The sequence below is a fragment of the Cydia strobilella genome, chromosome 12 (assembly GCF_947568885.1).
Source record: "Cydia strobilella chromosome 12, ilCydStro3.1, whole genome shotgun sequence".
Lineage (NCBI taxonomy): Eukaryota > Metazoa > Arthropoda > Insecta > Lepidoptera > Tortricidae > Cydia > Cydia strobilella.
Window position 1 is genome coordinate 14,132,060 of NC_086052.1, and position 19,006 is coordinate 14,151,065.

Below are 19,006 nucleotides of genomic sequence, written 5' to 3' on the forward strand. Positions count from 1 at the left end.
TTAGACATAAAAAACCTACATTTTAACTCAAATAAAGTTAACATTTTAAAATGAAATTGGATATGGTGGAAAATAAGGAAACAGTTATTATAAAACCACAATAAATAACAAAATAAGATTATCACAAATTTGAATCAGTTTATTTAAAATGCGTACATGAGTTTAGGTATAAATATGATGAAGAGTCGAACGCCTTCGTGACTGTAGTTAAATAGTAAATACCGCCCAGCAATTCAAACAAACACTGTAACTATTTCCAATAGTTATATATTATGGATTATTTTGTAAAAATCTGCAATTTTAAATGTATTTAATTGACTTGGGCTGAAAAGCCCCAAAACTATTTGAGGTTCGAACATAAATGTATTAAATAGCGTCATAAATATAACAGTCTTGCGTGACTTTCAATTCATAATCCTTTCCAAATTACACAACACAATTCAATCTGATCAAATTGTACAAATATAATACGAATATGTATGGTAAGCTAATAGTTTTCCTGAGTTTACATGATATAGTTTCGTGGGGAAACGGGTCTAAGACTTTACAAGCTCGCGCTGGCAAATTTTCTGTCAGCGCTAAGACATTGCGGAGCGGCCCATTAAAAATTGCGTGTCTATAATATGTTGTAATTCGTACAGGCGTTCAGCCGTTTGATCCTGATCCTGCGCGCGCTGCACGTGAACACGGAGCGCACCAAGGTGCTGCTGAAGCCGGACAAGAGCACGCTCACGGAGCCGCACCACATCTGGCCCACGCTCGCCGACGACGACTGGATCAAGGTCGAGGTGCAGCTCAAGGACCTCATCCTGGCCGACTACGGCAAGAAGAACAAGTGAGCACAAAGCTTATACACGCAATAAAAGGCAATATTCAGCCGTCAGATCCTGATCCATCGTGCGCTGCACGTGAACACGCAGTGCACAAAGGTGGAAGCTGGGAAATGCTCTTCACTCAAAATACGAATATCTACTAGATGAAATTCAATTATTGTTAAACAAGGACAAAAAATTATCGTCACACTGTAACACGACACTGACACCAGCGGTGGCAGCATGGTTGCATTTTTATCGCCTGTCACTATGCCTGTCACTTTCGCAGTTACATACTTGTTAGAACGTGACAGGCGATAAAAATGCGACCATGCTAAGCCCGCAGTTTGCAGTTTTCTTACTTTATCTTAAATTTTTGTATTTCGTTTTGACTTTTCGTTGAATCCTTACAACAGAATAATAACAAAGGTACCCTGAAGATCTAACGAATGCGACGCAAGTGCACACTTCTACCTGTATCTGGATGCTTAAGAAACGAGATATAGATAGAGAACAAATGTTATATCCACACGTAACCAACGTTTATTTCCAGTGTAAACGTGGCCTCGCTGACACAGTCCGAGATCCGCGACATCATCCTCGGCATGGAGATCTCCGCGCCGTCCGCGCAGCGCCAGCAGATCGCCGAGATCGAGAAGCAGAGCAAGGAGCAGAGCCAGCTCACCGCCACCACCACGCGCACCGTCAACAAGCACGGCGACGAGATCATCACCTCCACCACCAGCAACTACGAGTCGCAGACCTTCAGGTGTGTGCTGTGTGCCTTGTACTATACACTTACTAAAGGCTCCCTTTACGATACTTTAAGTTAGCTGAGAGCAATAGTTGAGCTTAACAGTTTTTTCATTCCACCAGTCCAAGCTGAAAAGTTCACTTATTATTAGATCTACTATACCTACTGCTGGACGCCGAATTACGGAGGAAAACTTTTTTTAGTAAGGTTGACCACCATCATCAGTAAATTTAGTAAGTATTCACGGCAGACTCTCGGCGGTTATCGACGGGATAACGACACCATCATGCAAACGGCACATTTTCAGCAGCAGGGCTCGGAACCGGTTTTTTTGAAAAACCCGAAATTAGCCCAATATTTGTAATTATTTTATGCTCTTTACGTAGGACTGAATCATGTATTTAGGTAACAACTTCGTATTATTAGATTGACCCATTAAAATTAAATAATAAACCAAAGAACGAAAAAGAACGTAAGTGTACCGGTATTTTTTGTATTAAGAAAAAACCGGTTCCGAGCCTTGCATTTTACATCGCTCTATAGAAAAAGATGGGCTTATTATTCTTTCATTGCGTCCATAGTACGGCCTCAATTGCAGTATATTTGTCGTCGAGTCAGGAAAACGTATAGCTACCACGCTAAACCTTGCTCAAGGTCTTTGTTTTTGGTATAGACCTACTGAATATCTGCCGCCTGTAGTGATCTACAACGATTGATGCGTCGCTTTACGCCCTACGTATTATAAAACACCTCGACGAAATATCACTTATTCCGTGCACATGTGTTGAACTTCTATTTCGTTTCAGCTCAAAGACAGAATGGCGTGTACGAGCCATCTCTGCAACGAACCTGCATCTCCGCACGAATCACATTTACGTTAGCTCCGATGACATCAAGGAGAGTGGATACACATACATCCTTCCTAAGAATTTGCTCAAGAAATTCGTGACTATCTCTGATTTGAGAGCACAGGTGATTTTCTCATTTATTTAAATATTTTCTCGGGTATGTAGTCTCGCGAGCATGTTGTAGTTAAAATTCAGTTAAATTTAGGTTGCCCATATCTGCGACACTTATTATTTGTAGTGTATTTAGATGGATATATGGGTAGAAGATTTTCACTAACACAGGTATGCGAAGTTTTATAAGTAGCGATAAAAAAAGAAACTCCTACAATTTGTTAGTGTTTAGAACACAATAAGGGCTTGATTTTCGTCATTATGTAATAATTTTAAATAAATAAGCTAATGGATTTTGGTAAACACTATAAATTTCCTCAGATCGCGTGCTATCTATACGGGACGTCACCCCCCGACAACCCCATGGTCCGTGAGGTGCACTGCGCTGTGCTGCCTCCACAATGGGGCACACATCAGCAGGTAAGATCTATGACACAAACGATTATTTTCTATTTTTTTTAATTCAATTTTTTTAATAAAATACCTGTACTGATGAGTTGAATTCTACAAATCATCTATAAGCGTGTGTACCGGACGAAGTAATGCACACGAGGAGTTAGCGCCTATTTCGCAAACAGCATCTTTTGCGGGGCGTTCAAGGGCAGGGGCAAGGGGCAGATCAAGATGCATAAAAAAACTTTATTACATCTATTTATAAAATTAGTTTTACTTAGAAACAGTAAGTTTTTCGATGAGTTGCTCTTAGTTCCAGTATAGTATAGTGTATGCGTGTATGCCCGCAGGTGCACCTCCCTCGGCAGCTGCCGAAGCACCCGCAGCTGGCGCACCTGCAGCCGCTGGGCTGGATGCACACGCAGCCCAACGAGCTGCCGCAGCTCTCGCCGCAGGTAACTTCAGCCTCCACTCTGTACACTCTGTACACTCTGTACACTCTGTACCCCGTCTACCCGCACACCAAGCCGATATGCCGACGCGCCGACGCGCCGACGCCGACGGACACCAAACCCGCACCGCCAAAGACTTCTGTCCAATATCTTGTTCCGATGTGTATTTGCGTCTCACATTTTGCTTAATGAGAGAGTGAGACGCAATCCACAATGTATTTAAACAGAAGTTTTCTGTATCATTCTTTGGAAATGGTTCAGCATCATAATTTGAGGCTTATTGAGTGGTGGAATTTGAACTTTGTGCTTAGGTGTCAAGTTAATGGTTTTAATTTCGTATGACTTATAAGTGAAGTACATCTGACTCATTCTTTTGCCAGGAATGCATTATCAAAACCCTGTAAAATATTGTAAATACCCCGCGAGGTAAACATATTTTAATTATTAGTAGCTTGCGGTGATTAATTTCCCAATGCATTACCCGGTCCCAGTTCTTTTAAATACCACATTATCCTTAAATGATTTCATAATAAAGTTTCCGACTTGTAAAGTCCCGCGATTAATAATATTTCAATTATTTAATAAATAAATAATAATTTGGAATCTTTCGCACACATCACTTTGATATGATTTGTTTTTTTGGATTTGCAATTACTCCACAAATGTAAGCATGTGAATTGTGATTCTAAATCATAGATGCGGTAAAATTTTGTAGTCGAAATAAGTATTGTAAAGGTTTGTAACTGACCATGTAGGTTTCGTGCTATAAAGAATGATATTATACTAATCACGCAGGCTGAGATTACCTAGTTAGAAGATTTAATAGTTGGCTGTTGGAATGTCAACTTTAAATCTGACAGCCCGGAACGGTCACCTACAGCCCAAGGGGATAATATTATTATTCAACAAAAACGAGCAGCAATACATTTACAAAACCCTGAGCAGCAATACAATTAGTTGTCTAAAACTTCACGTGCGCCATGTGAAACGTCAATGATTTCGAAATTAAAACGGCCGTTTATTTCATAGGACATCACGACACACGCCAAAGTAATGTCAGAAAACCCTTCCTGGGACGGCGAGAAGACCATCATCATAACGTGCTCGTTCACGCCCGGCTCGTGCTCGCTCACGGCGTACAAGCTGACGCCGTCGGGCTACGAGTGGGGCGCGCGCAACACGGACCGCGGCAACAACCCCAAGGGCTACCTGCCCAGCCACTACGAGCGCGTGCAGATGCTGCTCTCCGACCGCTTCCTCGGCTACTTCATGGTGCCTTCGCAGGGCAGCTGGAACTACAACTTCATGGGTGAGTGCGCGTCAAAAGACAGTGTTTCATCCAAATGGAACAGTGAGGAAAATCATATACACCAAGATTGTAACCGATGACTTATATCGTCGCTGGAAAGCAACTGGAGCTGGATTACGGTTAATTGCAATAAAATTGTAGTGCATTATTGCTTTCCAGCGACGATATATTCTATTGCTTCGCGAAGACGGGCCCTTATGGGCACTACGAAGTGGGCCAGTTCGTCGATGCACTAATCCCGTTTGTGCGCATGTTCGCTCGGAATTATATGAACGGCATATAATTTCCTACATATATTTACTTTTGAAATCTTTGGATGTAACTGAATTTGTTTTAGAAAACTGTAATTATTAATTTTTGCCAATAGAAAAAGCTACAGTAGGTAATATAACTTTTTCTACTTATTAGTCGGGCAACGAAGTTCACCAATTGATATTCTTCTAGGTTATTATTTTATTATTAAATTTAAAATCAATAACAACAGGATAAATACACTGCTTTATTATTTCTTACATCATATCCCTTATGCTGCTAAACACGTAAAAAGACGGAAAACCGCTCAAATTGATAAGCTATGAATTGTTTATTGTATTAGCTATTTACCCCATGAATTGTTTCTAGATAACATTTATTTTATTATAAAAACAAAGCTTAGGAAATCAGTTACACTCGATCGCTTTTGTTATTTTTCAGTCGCAATCTCATTCTGTAATTCTTTTCAGGGTATTTTATACTTAATATCCACACGTTGGGTCCCCGTTCACCCTTTACGCGTGCAATTTAATGTTTTCTAAGGTGTCCGAATGTTACTTAAAAGCTCTTCCAACAAATTGGACATCTTAAAAAAAAAAACATAATAGTTGGTATAACGATGAACGTTTCCCGGCAGGCGTGCGACACGAGCCCAACATGAAGTACGGCGTGCAGCTGGGCAACCCTCGCGAGTTCTACCACGAGGTGCACCGGCCGGCGCACTTCATGAACTTCGCCGCCATGGAGGACCAAGCCGCGCCCGTGCTCGCCGCCGACCGCGAGGACCACTACGCCTAACTTACACCCCCCCCCCCCACACTACAACTACCTACCAATGAAGTAATATGTGCCAACAGCGCCAAGCCACATATTGCACGTAAACAACCCGTACAACATATCAAGTCGTGGCGAAATGTACTGACTTTATATCAAGTCAATGGCGAGGAAAAGGTTTTAAAAAACTAGACAGTGATATGTTTCTGTCTATTGTAATTGACCGAGCCGCATCAACGTTTGAGATGCTTTTAACCTTTTCAACGCCGTGTCAAATACAAAAGCTGTACGGTGCGTATCGGTCATTGGCGTCCAACAGGTTAAGAATTTGTATTCAAGTCATCTCAATACATGTTACAGTCGGCTTCAAACACAATAACCAGTGTCCAAATATATCCTCCCAAGTCTCGAGTTCCTTTTAAAAGGACAGAATCAAATCGAATTTTGAACTATAATGGAATTTATGAAGGTTACAAATTCTATACTCATAAAATGACCCTGGGTCTTAGGAGGATTGTAACTCATCCGTATTATCTGTTGGCAACAATAGTAAATTGATGCTGATGACTTATTAAAATGTTGAGCAAACTTGAATTGACGACTTCGCGAAGTCAGTTAACGGTGTAGACGTTGGTACAGTCGCCATCAGATATATCTGCGCAGCCGAGGTACTCAAAAATATCAATACGAACTCTTAACGCCTTGACAATGAGGGCTATCGTTTTTTTGCTCACCAGTTGGCGCCTCTGTTGATGGTGGTCCAAAAGACTAAAGAACAGCTGTCACTCATTGAAGTGACAAGTGACATTTGACATTTCGAACTATGGAAAAGACCACCATCTACACTAGCGCCCCTAGCGGCGAATTCATACGCGTTAGCCCTCATAGAGGCGTGTTCAGATATTTGTGAGCGCCTTAGCCGCTCAGATATATATCTGAGCGGCAAAGGCCAGATATCTGGATGACGACTGTACGTAGGGTAGGGGTAACTTGTTTTTAGTGTATGTAACGAATTGAAAAATATTTGTGCAGTTGAACTGCAAATACCCCATATTAACTACTCCTAGGATGCAACAAAAGAACATGTCGGTATTTGTGGTATAATAAACAGCTAATAGTGAATTTATCTGAAAAAAAAAACACACATTATTGTATCATTTAACAAGTATTTGGTCCTAAATATACCATAATAGTTTCTAATACCGGTTGAAATGTGATGTGGACGAATGATGTTGACTTGTAGACGTTTTTCTAATAAGGATAATAAATTGAATAATTTCGTAATGAATGTTTTTTATTTATCCAACTACACATGACGATCCTTTGTCCTCTATGTTAGAACTAGTCTCATTCAAGGGTATTTTCCTTTTGTAAGAATTTGATGTTTTCTGAAAGAGTTACGTAAAGTATGATTTGATGTTACTTACATATATATTTTTAAATCAAATTTCTATAAAGAAAATTACCTACTGTATGTAATTTCATGAATTCTATATTAATTAAAATTGTATTTTTTCTTATTTACTCGTAATGCATGTTGCCGGTCCCATATTGGGATACCCTCCTCCAATTGAGGGGGGATTTAAATCTCTAGGCAGAGGTGTATGGTCAGAGCCGGTGTAGCTTTATGTGACATTCATAAGCGCATTGTTATATTATGCCCACTTGAATAATAAACTATCTTTATCTTATCTTTACTACATGAGTAATTTTACACAAGAAAGTGTTAATACATCGTTTACTTGAATTTAATAAGTAGCTACAATAATAATTATTAATCATACTGTGACTTGGCGTTAATGACGATGCCTATTAAGGGTAAGACAGATTTTATACACCAGTAAAAATAAAAACTGCTGAATGTTTCAGCATGCCATTGTGTGTGGTTACTGCCGAAAGCGTCTCACTCTTACTCGTATTGATAGAAAAGAAATACATATATTTTTAGGTATAACCCGTATACCCGTTTTTAGGTATATGTGATGTTTATACTTTCATCATCAATCTAATTACTCTTGGGATAATTATATTGTTTGTAAGTAAATAAAACAATTTATTTATCTCCATACCATGAATCTAGTATAACTGGATCGGTCATGAGGGGTGGGGGGAAATGACCGCACGGGATAGTCTGATGTATCTTTCAGTAGGAGTAGCAGAGAAAGCGCTGTTATTGTTTGTCCTTGTCAGTCTCACTTTTTCTTTATTCCCCAGAGTAAATTTAGTATGGTTTATTGCATTGCGTATGTTTTGTCCCTCACGGGCGCACGCGTATCGCTGATCTATGTAATGCTAGGTCTATGCTCCATACAGTGCCCCCGTAAACACAGCCGGCCGCCATGCCCGTCCGGGCCGTCCGTCACTGACTAATAGTGTTGCCAGAGCATCTGCCTACTTATTCCTGAACACCACAGTATACAATTGTAAATCCATACTAATATTATAAATGCGAAAGTCTGTCTGTCTGTGTGTTCCCTCTTCACGCTTAAACCGCTTAATCGATTTAGATGAAATTTGGCATGAGGATAGAGGCAGAGGTAAGTTGAGTCCCTGAGAAGGACATAGGATAGTTTTTATACCGAAAATCATCCCTTAAAAAAGTAAAAAGCGGGGTGGAATTGAGATAATTAATGAAGTGCCTGCTAATTTGTGTGCATAATATGCTCAAATTGAATAATTGCTATGAGAATTTTTCCAGGCGCTATATTTACTTTAGCTGCTGTTACTAAGTCCACGCAGACGAAGTCGCGGACAAAAGCTAGTGAGCAATAAATGAGATTAGCCTCCTTCCTTCCCTTACCTTCCTCTTTCTTTTTAGGATTCCGTACCTCAAAAGGAAAAAAAACGGAACCCTTATGCTATATCACTTTGTTGTCCGTCAGACAGACGGACGTCTGTCTGTCAAGACCCTTTATCTCGGGAACGCGTGAAGGTACCCAGTTGAAATTTAAAACATATACTCAGGTCTGCGGTCCCTTGAAGCTGTGAAAAAAAACTTCTAAGTAATAAACGTAAAAAAAGATACGGCCGTTTATGCCGCAAAAAACATATATTTCGTTTCGACACTCAAGGGAATCAAAATTTATAGCGTAAGTATCCCGTTGACCTAGAATTTGGCGAGTATAATATCGTCTTATTAGACTACAAGTACCTACAGGGAAAAAAATTCAAAAACTAAATAAATATATATATAGGTAAATAAAATAAGAAATAAGTTACATTTGTACGGAACCCTTGGTGGGCGAGTCCGACTCCAGTTTTTTTTCCTTTACTGTTGCAGCACGTTTGCGTCTTTTTACTAAGAAACGGATTAAATAAATAAATAAAATAAAAATTGTTAAATTCAGAATTCAAAATCCATATTGTGTTAACCGATCACATTAATATTAACGGGAGCAACGTTGTTGTTTAACCCACCCCTCGTGCTTGATCCCCGAGGAAGCGAAGCGGTTCGAAAGAGCGGTGGAATTTTGAGCGTAGCGAGGGTTTCAAGTTGCTACCGAGTGAAATACAAAAAATTTCAGCACACCTACGCGAGGAAAAACTATCTTTAAAACATTACAAATCGAATCCAATTAAATATTTATCATTCAAAATTATCACATAAAAGTCAATTCTACTAGCGAACATGAGAAAATAATTTAAATTTTGCATTAAATTACTTTGCTTCTCTTGTAGATAAAGCAAATTTCTCATCAGTTGAGCTGGTGTGGTAACCATGTTTTTACTAAGCTTTAATTTCACTTAAATTTTATTATCTTTCTAGCATTAACGGTCAGTGAGCTAAGCCGAGGACGGACATGGAAAAACTATAAGGGTTCATTAGTTGACCCGGTTAAACGGTAACACCCCCTTAATCATTTACCTCCTTTGCACTAGTTCCTGATTTATAAGTGTCATTAATAATATTTAAGTGTGAGTGTTGACCGCGCGTGTGCCAGGCTTATCCACCATGGCCGGCAAACCTTTGCTCCTATGGTTAGCCTTAGGCCTATGGTGTCCACAAGAAAGTATCGCGACTTCAAGTCAGACCTGCAAATCTAGTGATTGTTTATTAAAATGTTGTCCTCAGAAACAAATCATGCGCGTTTCCTATGATGAAGACGATAACGAAATCCGTGAATGTGTCGATATTCATAAATTAGCTGGAGATGGTGTTCGAAACCCTGATGATTACTCTGATACCAGTGTTTATAATAAAGATATCCAAAGTAAAATAATGAAAACGTATAAGCGTGTACGTGACTTTAATCTCATTTATGTCGCTAATTTCACTAATGGTGATCAATGTTTTTCGTCTAATAGCATCAGTGATACCTATCTTTTAGAGGTAAGATGAGTGATATTTTTCCCACTAATTTAAAATAAAATCATACCGTTCGTATGTATCGATTGTAGGGTTCCGTACTGTAAGGGTAAAAACGGGACCCTATTACTAAGACTCCGCTGTCCGTCTGTCTGCCACCAGGCTGACCGGATGAACCGTGATAGCTCGATAGTTGAAATTTTCACATATGATGTATTTCTGTTGCCGATATAACAACAAATACTAAAAAGTACGAAACCCTGTATGGGCTAGTCCGACTCGCACTTGTCCGGTTTTTTAATACGAATGCCTTTATTTTACACTGCCTAGTTATTCTATATATTGCCTAAGATGAGTACATATATTTTATATACATATTAATTATTTTAATATTATAAATGCGAAAGTAAATGTGTCTGTCTGTTTACGCTTATAAACCACTCAATCGATTTATAAAATTTGACATTCGGCAGTCGAAGTCTACAGTCTACCTATAAGTAGGTACTCGTTACTCGATAACGATTATTCAAAACATAGATAAGATGTCTGTGTTGTTATCGCACTGTAGGTAATGCCGCGTACGTGCTGGCCTGCTGAGACAGTCCCATTACCATAGTCCCGAAACTTCCGAATGAATTAACTAAAATCTGATTAGGATTTTGAATTATAAACTGAAATTGTAGGGGGTTTTTGAAATTTGTCCTTGTTGATTTGAAGTTGTTTTTCAGAATGGCAAATGGACTATGCGGCGTCGGAACTACTGGCATCAATGGTCCATGTTCGAGCCAGGCGAGTTTTGTATCGAGAACGAGGTGACTATGGACGAGGGCAAGCTCGAATCCACGACGCCCACTCTGTTGGTCTGTCTCGCACGGCCTTCTGAACCACCGCCTACGAACCGGCGAGCGCTAACCAGTGCTTACGGTATTGCCATTTAATAAATTAGTAACTTTTAGTTAGGTACCACAAACAGGAATTAAGCTTAGCGGGGACCAACACAGGGTTACTTATAGTCAAGGTAGGTATTTTCGTTGGTGGCGGTCAAGTTGGTCTCCGCCTGCGATACTTACCATCAACATTATAAATTATATTTAGTTAGTATTTAGAATAAGTTTTTATTTATTTAACTATCGATTACATGCACATTTCATAGTGCATTTTATATTGTTTAAACGGTATTCCATAGCTTGGTTTTAGCATTTGATTTAACAATATTTCTTGTGGGGCTTGTTTTCCTCTTTTTAGTGTGCAGTCGGATTTTTTGTTTTTTTTATAATAATTTTTATTTATTTATAACTTTTTAGTTGAAAAAAAGAACAAGTTATTACTTTATAATTTTCGCTTCGGACGAGGAAGTATCGAAAAAAATCACTTAGAAAAGTCGACCGTCACCGACGTGTGCCCTCATCATGCGCGCGTGCCCGCGTTCGGGTTGTAGACTCGAGAATATCCCCCTCCGTACCGCACCGCGCGCCACAAGGCAAGCCACGCCCTTCTTTGCCCGCTACCAGACCGCTACGCGAGAGGTGCGCGGGAGTTGCAGAACAAGTTATTTGCTGACGCGTGGCTTGCTTGCGTTTACGAAGAATTAACATGTTCCTGTAGGAATTTCGGGGTAAAATCCTATGCTACTCCCGTGATCAAGACGAATCTAATGATACCTCATACATCAAATTCTTTCAAAGTGAAAGTAAAGAAAATATTATCTCTGTATCCCGTAGGATTTTCGGAATAAAATGTATCCTATAATTCCTATGACACTCCCGTGATCAAGACGAATCTAACGATACCTCATACATCAAAATCCATCAAGCCGTTTAGGCTACAGGAGGCCACAAAGAAACAGACATACATACATACATACACTCGAAAAACATTACCCTCCTCCTTTGGCAGTCGGGTAAAAACAGAATAATATAAATATTTAAATGGGGCTCCCATACAACAAACGTGACTTTTTTGCTGTTTTTATCCGTAATGGTGCGGAACCCTTCGTGCGCGAGTCCGACTCGCACTTGGCCGGTTTTTTATTTATTTAGTGAAGGCCATGAACTGCCACTTCATCTTTTTATTACAATTTTTTTTTTCTGTATTATTCTGTGTAATTCGAAATACATTTTGGTGAAAAAATATGTGTGCAACATGAGAGCAAAGTTATTTTACATCTCGTGTTTTTGAGTCCCTCGCTACGCTCAAGATTCTAACTTAGAATTTTCAATTATAGTATCGCTCGCAAGAAAAATCAACTTTCCTCTCTTGTTGCACAAATAACTATTGATGTCATCAACTCGCTCTTGCATATTCGAGTGAGAGAAAGAGAAGTGGTAAATAACGATTTAAGTTTTTCGCGGCTGGGCCTCTGATTCGTATTCTATTATAAGGTATTACTTACACGTAAGGAATAACCTACTGTAACGTTCTGTGGCATACCACCACCGTGTCAAATCAGTCATGAAAGCATTTGTGATACTCGTATCAATGAACTCTGTCATGTTCCAGGACTGCTGGTGTCTTGCGTGTTCCTGCTGCTGGTGCTGGCGGTGTACGCGCTGCTGCCGGATCTGCGCAACCTTGCCGGTTTGATACTGATGGCCTGCATGGCGACATACTTCGCCTTCTTCTTCATCAGAATCATACACGTTTTCGGAAACGAGAGCGAAGTGTTGCTGACGAATGGCTGTGTTGCATTAAGTATGTTTTTTACGAAGAAAGTTTTTTCGTTGAAAAGCTTAATCTTGTGCTTATTCAAAATGCCATGCCTAATTCGTTGTTGTATAATTTTGCATCTGAATAAGTACTTAAAGCTTCATAGGTAGCTAGGTAGGTTAGGAACAACAATTGGGTGTCGAGAGGCTCGATCTACCAGGGTTAATGTTTTTCTTTTTTTTTTTGTTTCAGCAATAATATTCCATTATATGACGATATCGACTTTCTGCTGGATGAATGTTATGTCTTTTGACATCTGGTGGACCTTTAGGTATGCCATATTTGTTTGTATAGGTATCTAATAAAATAAATTTGAAAATGTTTAATATTAATTAACAGTATCTATTTTATACAGTGTATTATTAATTGTATTACGTGACTTGTATTTTTTACCAAGATTTCCGTATCTAAAATATTGCGAACTAAATAAATAGGTACATATATATTTAGTTATCTTCGCTATATTTTGCCTTTTTTCGGTATGTACACTCAAATTACAACAACAACTACATATATTATTGGTGGTAAACTTAAATTAGTACTTGTTTTCAGACGTGTCCGTAAATCAAAGACACATCGTCGCGGCATTATGTACAAGTTCCGTTGGTACTGCGCGTACGCATGGGGCCTGCCCGTGCTGGCCACGCTTTTCGTCATCATTGTTGACCAACTCGACCTCAGCCACATGCCTAACTTCGTGCAACCGCACCTGTTCAGCATGTGCTACTTTGATCGTAATTATTCTTACAAACTTTTATTTAACTTGCCCTGTTAGTTATGTACGTTGGTGTGTTAGCGCCACTTGCACCATCCCACTAACCCGGGGTTAACCGATTAAACCATTAACCCAGTGACAAATTGTACTGGTAACCATGGTAACTCCAAGTTTAACCGGTTAACCCCGAGTTAGTAAATGGTGCAAGTGGCCCTTAGTTAGTTAGTATATATGGGTTAAATCTTGGAAGCTAAAGACCCATCTTACTGATTTCCGATTGAGCTGAAAATTTGCATACATTGCGTAGGTACATGATTTTTCGGGTGACAATGCAATATTATGGTACCATCCAGCTGATCTGATGATGGAGACAGGAGGTGGCCTTAAGAACTCTGTGATGAAACAACGCAACCTGTTGTTGCAATTGTGTTTGGGGTTTTTAAAATGGTCTTGAGGAGTATTAGTTGCCTGTGGTAAGAAAAGTACAGGCACTACAGGCAGCGATAAAAGCTTGTACCAAAAATGAAGTTTTTGCCAAAAACTTATTTATTTCTTATATTATTAATTATATAAGTGCCATGTTTTGTACTGCCTGGGGCCAACATTTACTTAGACTGAGAGCCGTACTACTTACTAGTAAAGAAAAGACGCTTAACGCGAAGATTTTCGTACACTGACCCGCCTACTCCTATCTCTATCGCATGCGGATTATCGGATTATCGGATATTTGTGTACGCTTGCATAGTGTCATCAAGGAGAATATATAGGATAGAGGATTACCGTCCCAGTAAATTTTGTAGTCACAGTAAATTTACAGCCATCTATGGACACACGATTAAAACAAAAAATGAATATGTATCAAAATACCAAAAAGTGAATATATATATGGATAAATGATTTATTTGTTTGTATTTATTATTTTTATATGATTTTGACCCATGTTCTTTCACTAATATGTGTTAAAATTGTTAAATAACAAACGAAACCGTCACCGCCACCTAGCCGAGAATAAATTTTTCTTGTTCTCCGAGGCACGTTTTTTTCTTAGACTATTCATCTTATACAGAGTTACATACATTACATAGGTCTTTGGTGTCATTGACCGCCGGCATCATGGGCGGACAGGACAGCAATATAATCAAACGGGTTACTTTACTACATATTGAATGTAAAATGTTTTTCAGGGGATACTCACTTGCTGTACGTCAGCATACCAATTTTCGTTCTGATCTGCGTCAACCTAATCCTGTTTGTGATGTCCGCTTACAACATCTGGGAAATCAAACGAGGCATCGACAAATACAAGGATAGTGCGAACAACCAGAATAACGAATACAGGTTTATATGTAAATCACTTTATTAGATCGGGATGCTTCATTATTCAAAAAACTGCCAAAAAAATTATAAACCTCCGTGGAAAAGCAACACCTATGTTTTTTTTTAGCGGTTTCCTACCGAGCTTCGCGGTGCTCCCAGATTTTTGCTTGTAAGCGCCACTTGCACCATCCCACTAACCCAGTGTCAAACTGTACTGGTAACCATGGTAACTCCAGGTATAACCGGTTAACCTTGGGTTAGTAAATGGTGCAAGTGGCCGTAAGTGTTAATTGTAATAATTGGATTTCTTTTCTGTACACTTATTCAGTTCCACAACATTTCGGTTTAGGTTTTTGAGTGTTCTTAATTGAATGTAATGTAAATCAAACCGTAGGCAAATCAAAAGAACCAGCGACCCCTGCAGAGAAGATATAAATTCATCAATTTTGTCACCTGCAAAATTAGTGGAAAAAGTAAATAATGATGAACTGAGCATTTTTTACTTGTAAGTAATTAAAAGTAAATCTATGGATTCTAAAGATCTGAAATAAATGCGGTGTCACATAGAATTACATCTTGACTACGTCATGTGACAGACATGCTTATGCATCCGAATTGTATAGCATTTGTTGTCACATAGCATATAAAAAATATACTTCATATTGACGCGGATTGCATAGCATTCGACTTGCATAGAATAACGCGTCATATAGCAACCTAATTGATAGGTCTGTAGTGACGGGAATGCTATAACAGTCCCAAAATCTCCATACAAAATTTAGGTGTCCAACTGGTGTGACTGAGCGTCCGCGAACGTGTTAACCTAACAGAAAATGATTCGTTTTTATTACTCTAGGCAGAGTGATGAGTGAGTGTTTAGATAGTGTATGTACTTAGATAGTCTTTGTACATTATACATAAATAACAAAGGAGAAAAATGTGCTACACATCTCAGTAATGTGTATTTATGTCTCGCGATTTTCAGTCCCTTGTTACCCTCAGGATTCTATTTAAATACTCGCCTATTACGTAAGCTAACAACTCGAATTAGCAAAACTACAGGGTAGTAGGGTGAACGTGGCTACCACAGTAGGTAGTCCATTTAGGATTTTAGGATTTTGAAGAAAAGTAAATTTTTCACATCACCTATTCGAAAAAGGGCTTTTTCTTCCCCGCTAGGAGGGATCAAAGTGGCACTTTTCTTCCCTGCTACGAGAGATCAAAGTGGCACTTTTCTGTTCTAGGACATGTTTTTTTTTTCTTTTTTGCATACAATTTTTTTAGGTTAAATGATATTTTGGAACATAACAATTTCCTTATAGGTGATGTGTAAAATAGTATGTGTCACATGGTAGCAAAATTATTACTACCTTGGGCGTTAACACTTAAATTCCTCACTAAGCTCAGGATTCTAAAATAGAATCCTTCGCTTCGTTATAGATTCAATGTACGCCCTCGCCGTAAATATGTAATTTTGCTCCCTTGTGACACAATCTACTAATTTTTCAGGTTTTGGGTGTACTTGAGGCTGTCACTTCTGATGGGCGTGTCGTGGATCCTGGAAGTGATCGGCAACCTGGTTCACACCGAGTCCACGGTGTGGCTCATCTCGGACCTCTATAACGCTCTCATCGGACTATTCATTTTCTTGTTATTCGCTTGCAAAAAGAAAATCTTTCTTCGGTTATGCGACAGGTAAACATTTTTTCACCACACGCGCTCTCCTGTTATTCTTTATCAGTGATTAGATTTAAGTTCAAATTAATTTAATGCAAATTTTGAATTTCGCATGAAATTTAGCAATGATTATGATGATGCGCTTACATACTGAATTATATAAGCGCAACAACTAAATCTAATGCATATTCCGCCCATCAGGCTCTGAAAAAATGTCGAATTAGAATGTTGATGAATTATGTTTAAACACAGGAGTCTCGACCTCTAGAAAGCAAGAATAAATAAATAAATATTTGAGGACAATCTTACACAGATCGACCTAGCCCCAAACTAAGCAAAGCTTGTACTATGAGTACTGGCGACGATATACATACGTAACTAGATAAATACATACTTATATACATATTAGAAAACACTCATGACTCAGGAACAAATATCCGTGCTCATCACACAAATAAATGCCCTTACCGGAATTCGAACCCAGGACCATCGGCTTCGCAGGCAGAAAGTCACTACCCACTAGGCCAGACAGGTCGTCAAAGAAGAATTTTCTTTTACTGTGTTTTACGAAAGTAAGGCACCGCTACAAGTGCCTCTGACTATATCCGTCACACCAGTAAATCTGGGGCCCCGGTAGTGCCCCCGCCGAGACGAGCAAAGCGGAGCGCAAGGGAGTGCTTTTCCCGACGCGCTTCGTCGTTTTTTTGAACCCTCATAACTTGGGTTTGGATTATACCAGATGAACTAAATTCTCGGGATATGATTTCATTAGTAGTGAAATTTTGTATGGGAAATTAATAACCGGTGGACTGTATTAGTTGAAATTTGGTATCTAGATAGTTTTTGTTATGGGGAATGATATAGAATCGTTTTCAACCCTAAAATCACCCCGTAAGGGGGTGGAAAAGAGGGATAGGGGGAAAAGGGGGTTGAAGTTTGTATGGGGAATCAGTAAAAAGCAGATTGTCACTAGAGACGCCACCAGAGATGCCACCAGATACGTATTTCAGGATTTTTAATAGTAAATTACCCCCAACCCTTTAAATTAGGGGATGGAAGATTGTCATAAGCAACTTACAAAAAGAAGTGAAATCCCACCAAAAATATTTTCATGTAAAATGTTGCCAAGACGAAACATAAGGCTCGCACTGTCAAAAGGTTATCAGATCTCTTGTAGAGCCAAGCTTCTAACTCTACAAGCCCTAACTTCACAAACTCTACACCTTAGTCAAATTATGTGGCTTGGCCGTCTCGTTACTACAAGAACTATTGTATAATAAAAAATAATGAATTGGGTATCAATTTGTCACCTTATACGTACATGTGACGGTAGCGAAACGGCTGTTCATAACCGAACACAAGTTATTAAAACTCTTTAGGTTTTTTTGTTATACTTTTGTCTATGGTAGAAACATGTGAATAAAACAGGAGAAGGGATTTGAGTTGTCAAGATGGAAAATATGTATTAGTTTTTGTGGAGATAATATAAATTTATTAAGAGTTGCAGTGAGTTGTTTTCATGTGGAGACACGGTCAGGACCAGGGCCCCTTCATTTAATATTGTCTCACACATAAAATTGGTCAGAAGAATCCGGTTCGAAGGACCAATTTCATGTGTAGACAGACTTATACAGCGGCCTAGCCACATATTTTGACTATAAGGTGTAGAGTTTGTGAAGTTAGGGCTTGTAGAGTTAAAAGCTTGGCTCTACAAGAAATCTGATAATTGTTGACAGTGCGAGCCTTATGGTTTCGACATGGCATCATTTTACATGACAATGTTTTTGGTGGGAATTGTATTTCTAATTTATTCACATTCATATTACAGCTGTGGTAACGATTGTTCCTACTGATTTTAATTAACCCATTTTTATTTTGGCTAATTACAGTTTTTGTTTCCATAAAGGCTCTCGATCAACAACAAGTTTGTAGAGTACGTGCGCGCGCGTACGCACGACTCGCGCGCCGCCTACGCGCACGCCAGCAATCAAACTGACAGCAGCGACATGGAGCACTAGACGCCGTAATACAATGATATTAAATACAAAGCAGAGCAGATATAAATCTTTAATTAATCTGACACGTTTTATTCTCTTAGCATACAAGACTCGCGTTCGCATCGTGGTGGTAATTTGTGCAACTTAATTATAACTATTGACATTTTAAATTTGTTATAGCATAGACCTCCCGACACGAGCTGAATGAGTCTATTACAGACAAAATTCTTGTCAGATAATTTGTGCGAAATGTTTATTCCTAATGATATTACAGGACCCGCCTTTTATATATAAGACAACGTCGGGACTTTTCTCGTACTTTTGGCATTCTTTTTTTTCAACTGATATTTTTTGCTGGTCTGTCTTTGTGACAGCTGCCAGACTATTTAATTATTATAATTATTAATTGCAAATTGCAACCCAGGATCACTAGATTGACAACTGTCTTCTTTATATTGTCTTCGGTTACCGCGATAGTTACTCATGGGTCACCCGTTGACCACGAACGCTGTAAAGAGTTCGAAACGTCGGGATGTATTATAAATTCAATATACGCGATATAATCCGTTTTCATAGTTTTATT

At 39.0% G+C, this 19,006-nt stretch overlaps 2 protein-coding genes across 2 annotated transcripts in view; both read left to right on the forward strand.

The window, feature by feature from the left end:
* LOC134746222 (pre-mRNA-processing-splicing factor 8) overlaps window positions 1–6,409 on the forward strand; it is a 33,137-nt gene extending 26,728 nt beyond the window's left edge. The window contains exons 30-36 of the mRNA XM_063680548.1: window positions 642–835; window positions 1,366–1,581; window positions 2,373–2,538; window positions 2,847–2,945; window positions 3,269–3,373; window positions 4,400–4,679; window positions 5,569–6,409. Coding sequence (XP_063536618.1) covers window positions 642–835; window positions 1,366–1,581; window positions 2,373–2,538; window positions 2,847–2,945; window positions 3,269–3,373; window positions 4,400–4,679; window positions 5,569–5,729 — 1,221 coding nt within the window. The 3' untranslated portion in view covers window positions 5,730–6,409. The remainder of the gene's footprint in view (window positions 1–641; window positions 836–1,365; window positions 1,582–2,372; window positions 2,539–2,846; window positions 2,946–3,268; window positions 3,374–4,399; window positions 4,680–5,568) is intronic.
* Window positions 6,410–9,621: 3,212 nt separating this feature from the next.
* LOC134746219 (G-protein coupled receptor Mth2-like) lies at window positions 9,622–18,624 on the forward strand. The gene is made up of 8 exons (XM_063680546.1): window positions 9,622–10,035; window positions 10,740–10,935; window positions 12,511–12,702; window positions 12,910–12,988; window positions 13,270–13,451; window positions 14,617–14,770; window positions 16,259–16,444; window positions 18,333–18,624. The coding sequence occupies exons 1-8, from the start codon at window positions 9,658–9,660 to the stop codon at window positions 18,442–18,444; spliced, it is 1,479 nt and encodes a 492-aa protein (XP_063536616.1). The 5' UTR covers window positions 9,622–9,657; the 3' UTR covers window positions 18,445–18,624.
* Window positions 18,625–19,006: the final 382 nt, after the last annotated feature.

Bases quoted from the DNA above. Each gene is read 5' to 3' on its own strand.
- LOC134746219 (XM_063680546.1), top strand. From the start codon at position 9,658: ATGGCCGGCAAACCTTTGCTCCTATGGTTAGCCTTAGGCCTATGGTGT. The intron at 10,036-10,739 runs GTAAGATGAGTG...GTTGTTTTTCAG, and splicing joins GTGATACCTATCTTTTAGAG to AATGGCAAATGGACTATGCG. The intron at 16,445-18,332 runs GTAAACATTTTT...GTTTCCATAAAG, and splicing joins TTTCTTCGGTTATGCGACAG to GCTCTCGATCAACAACAAGT.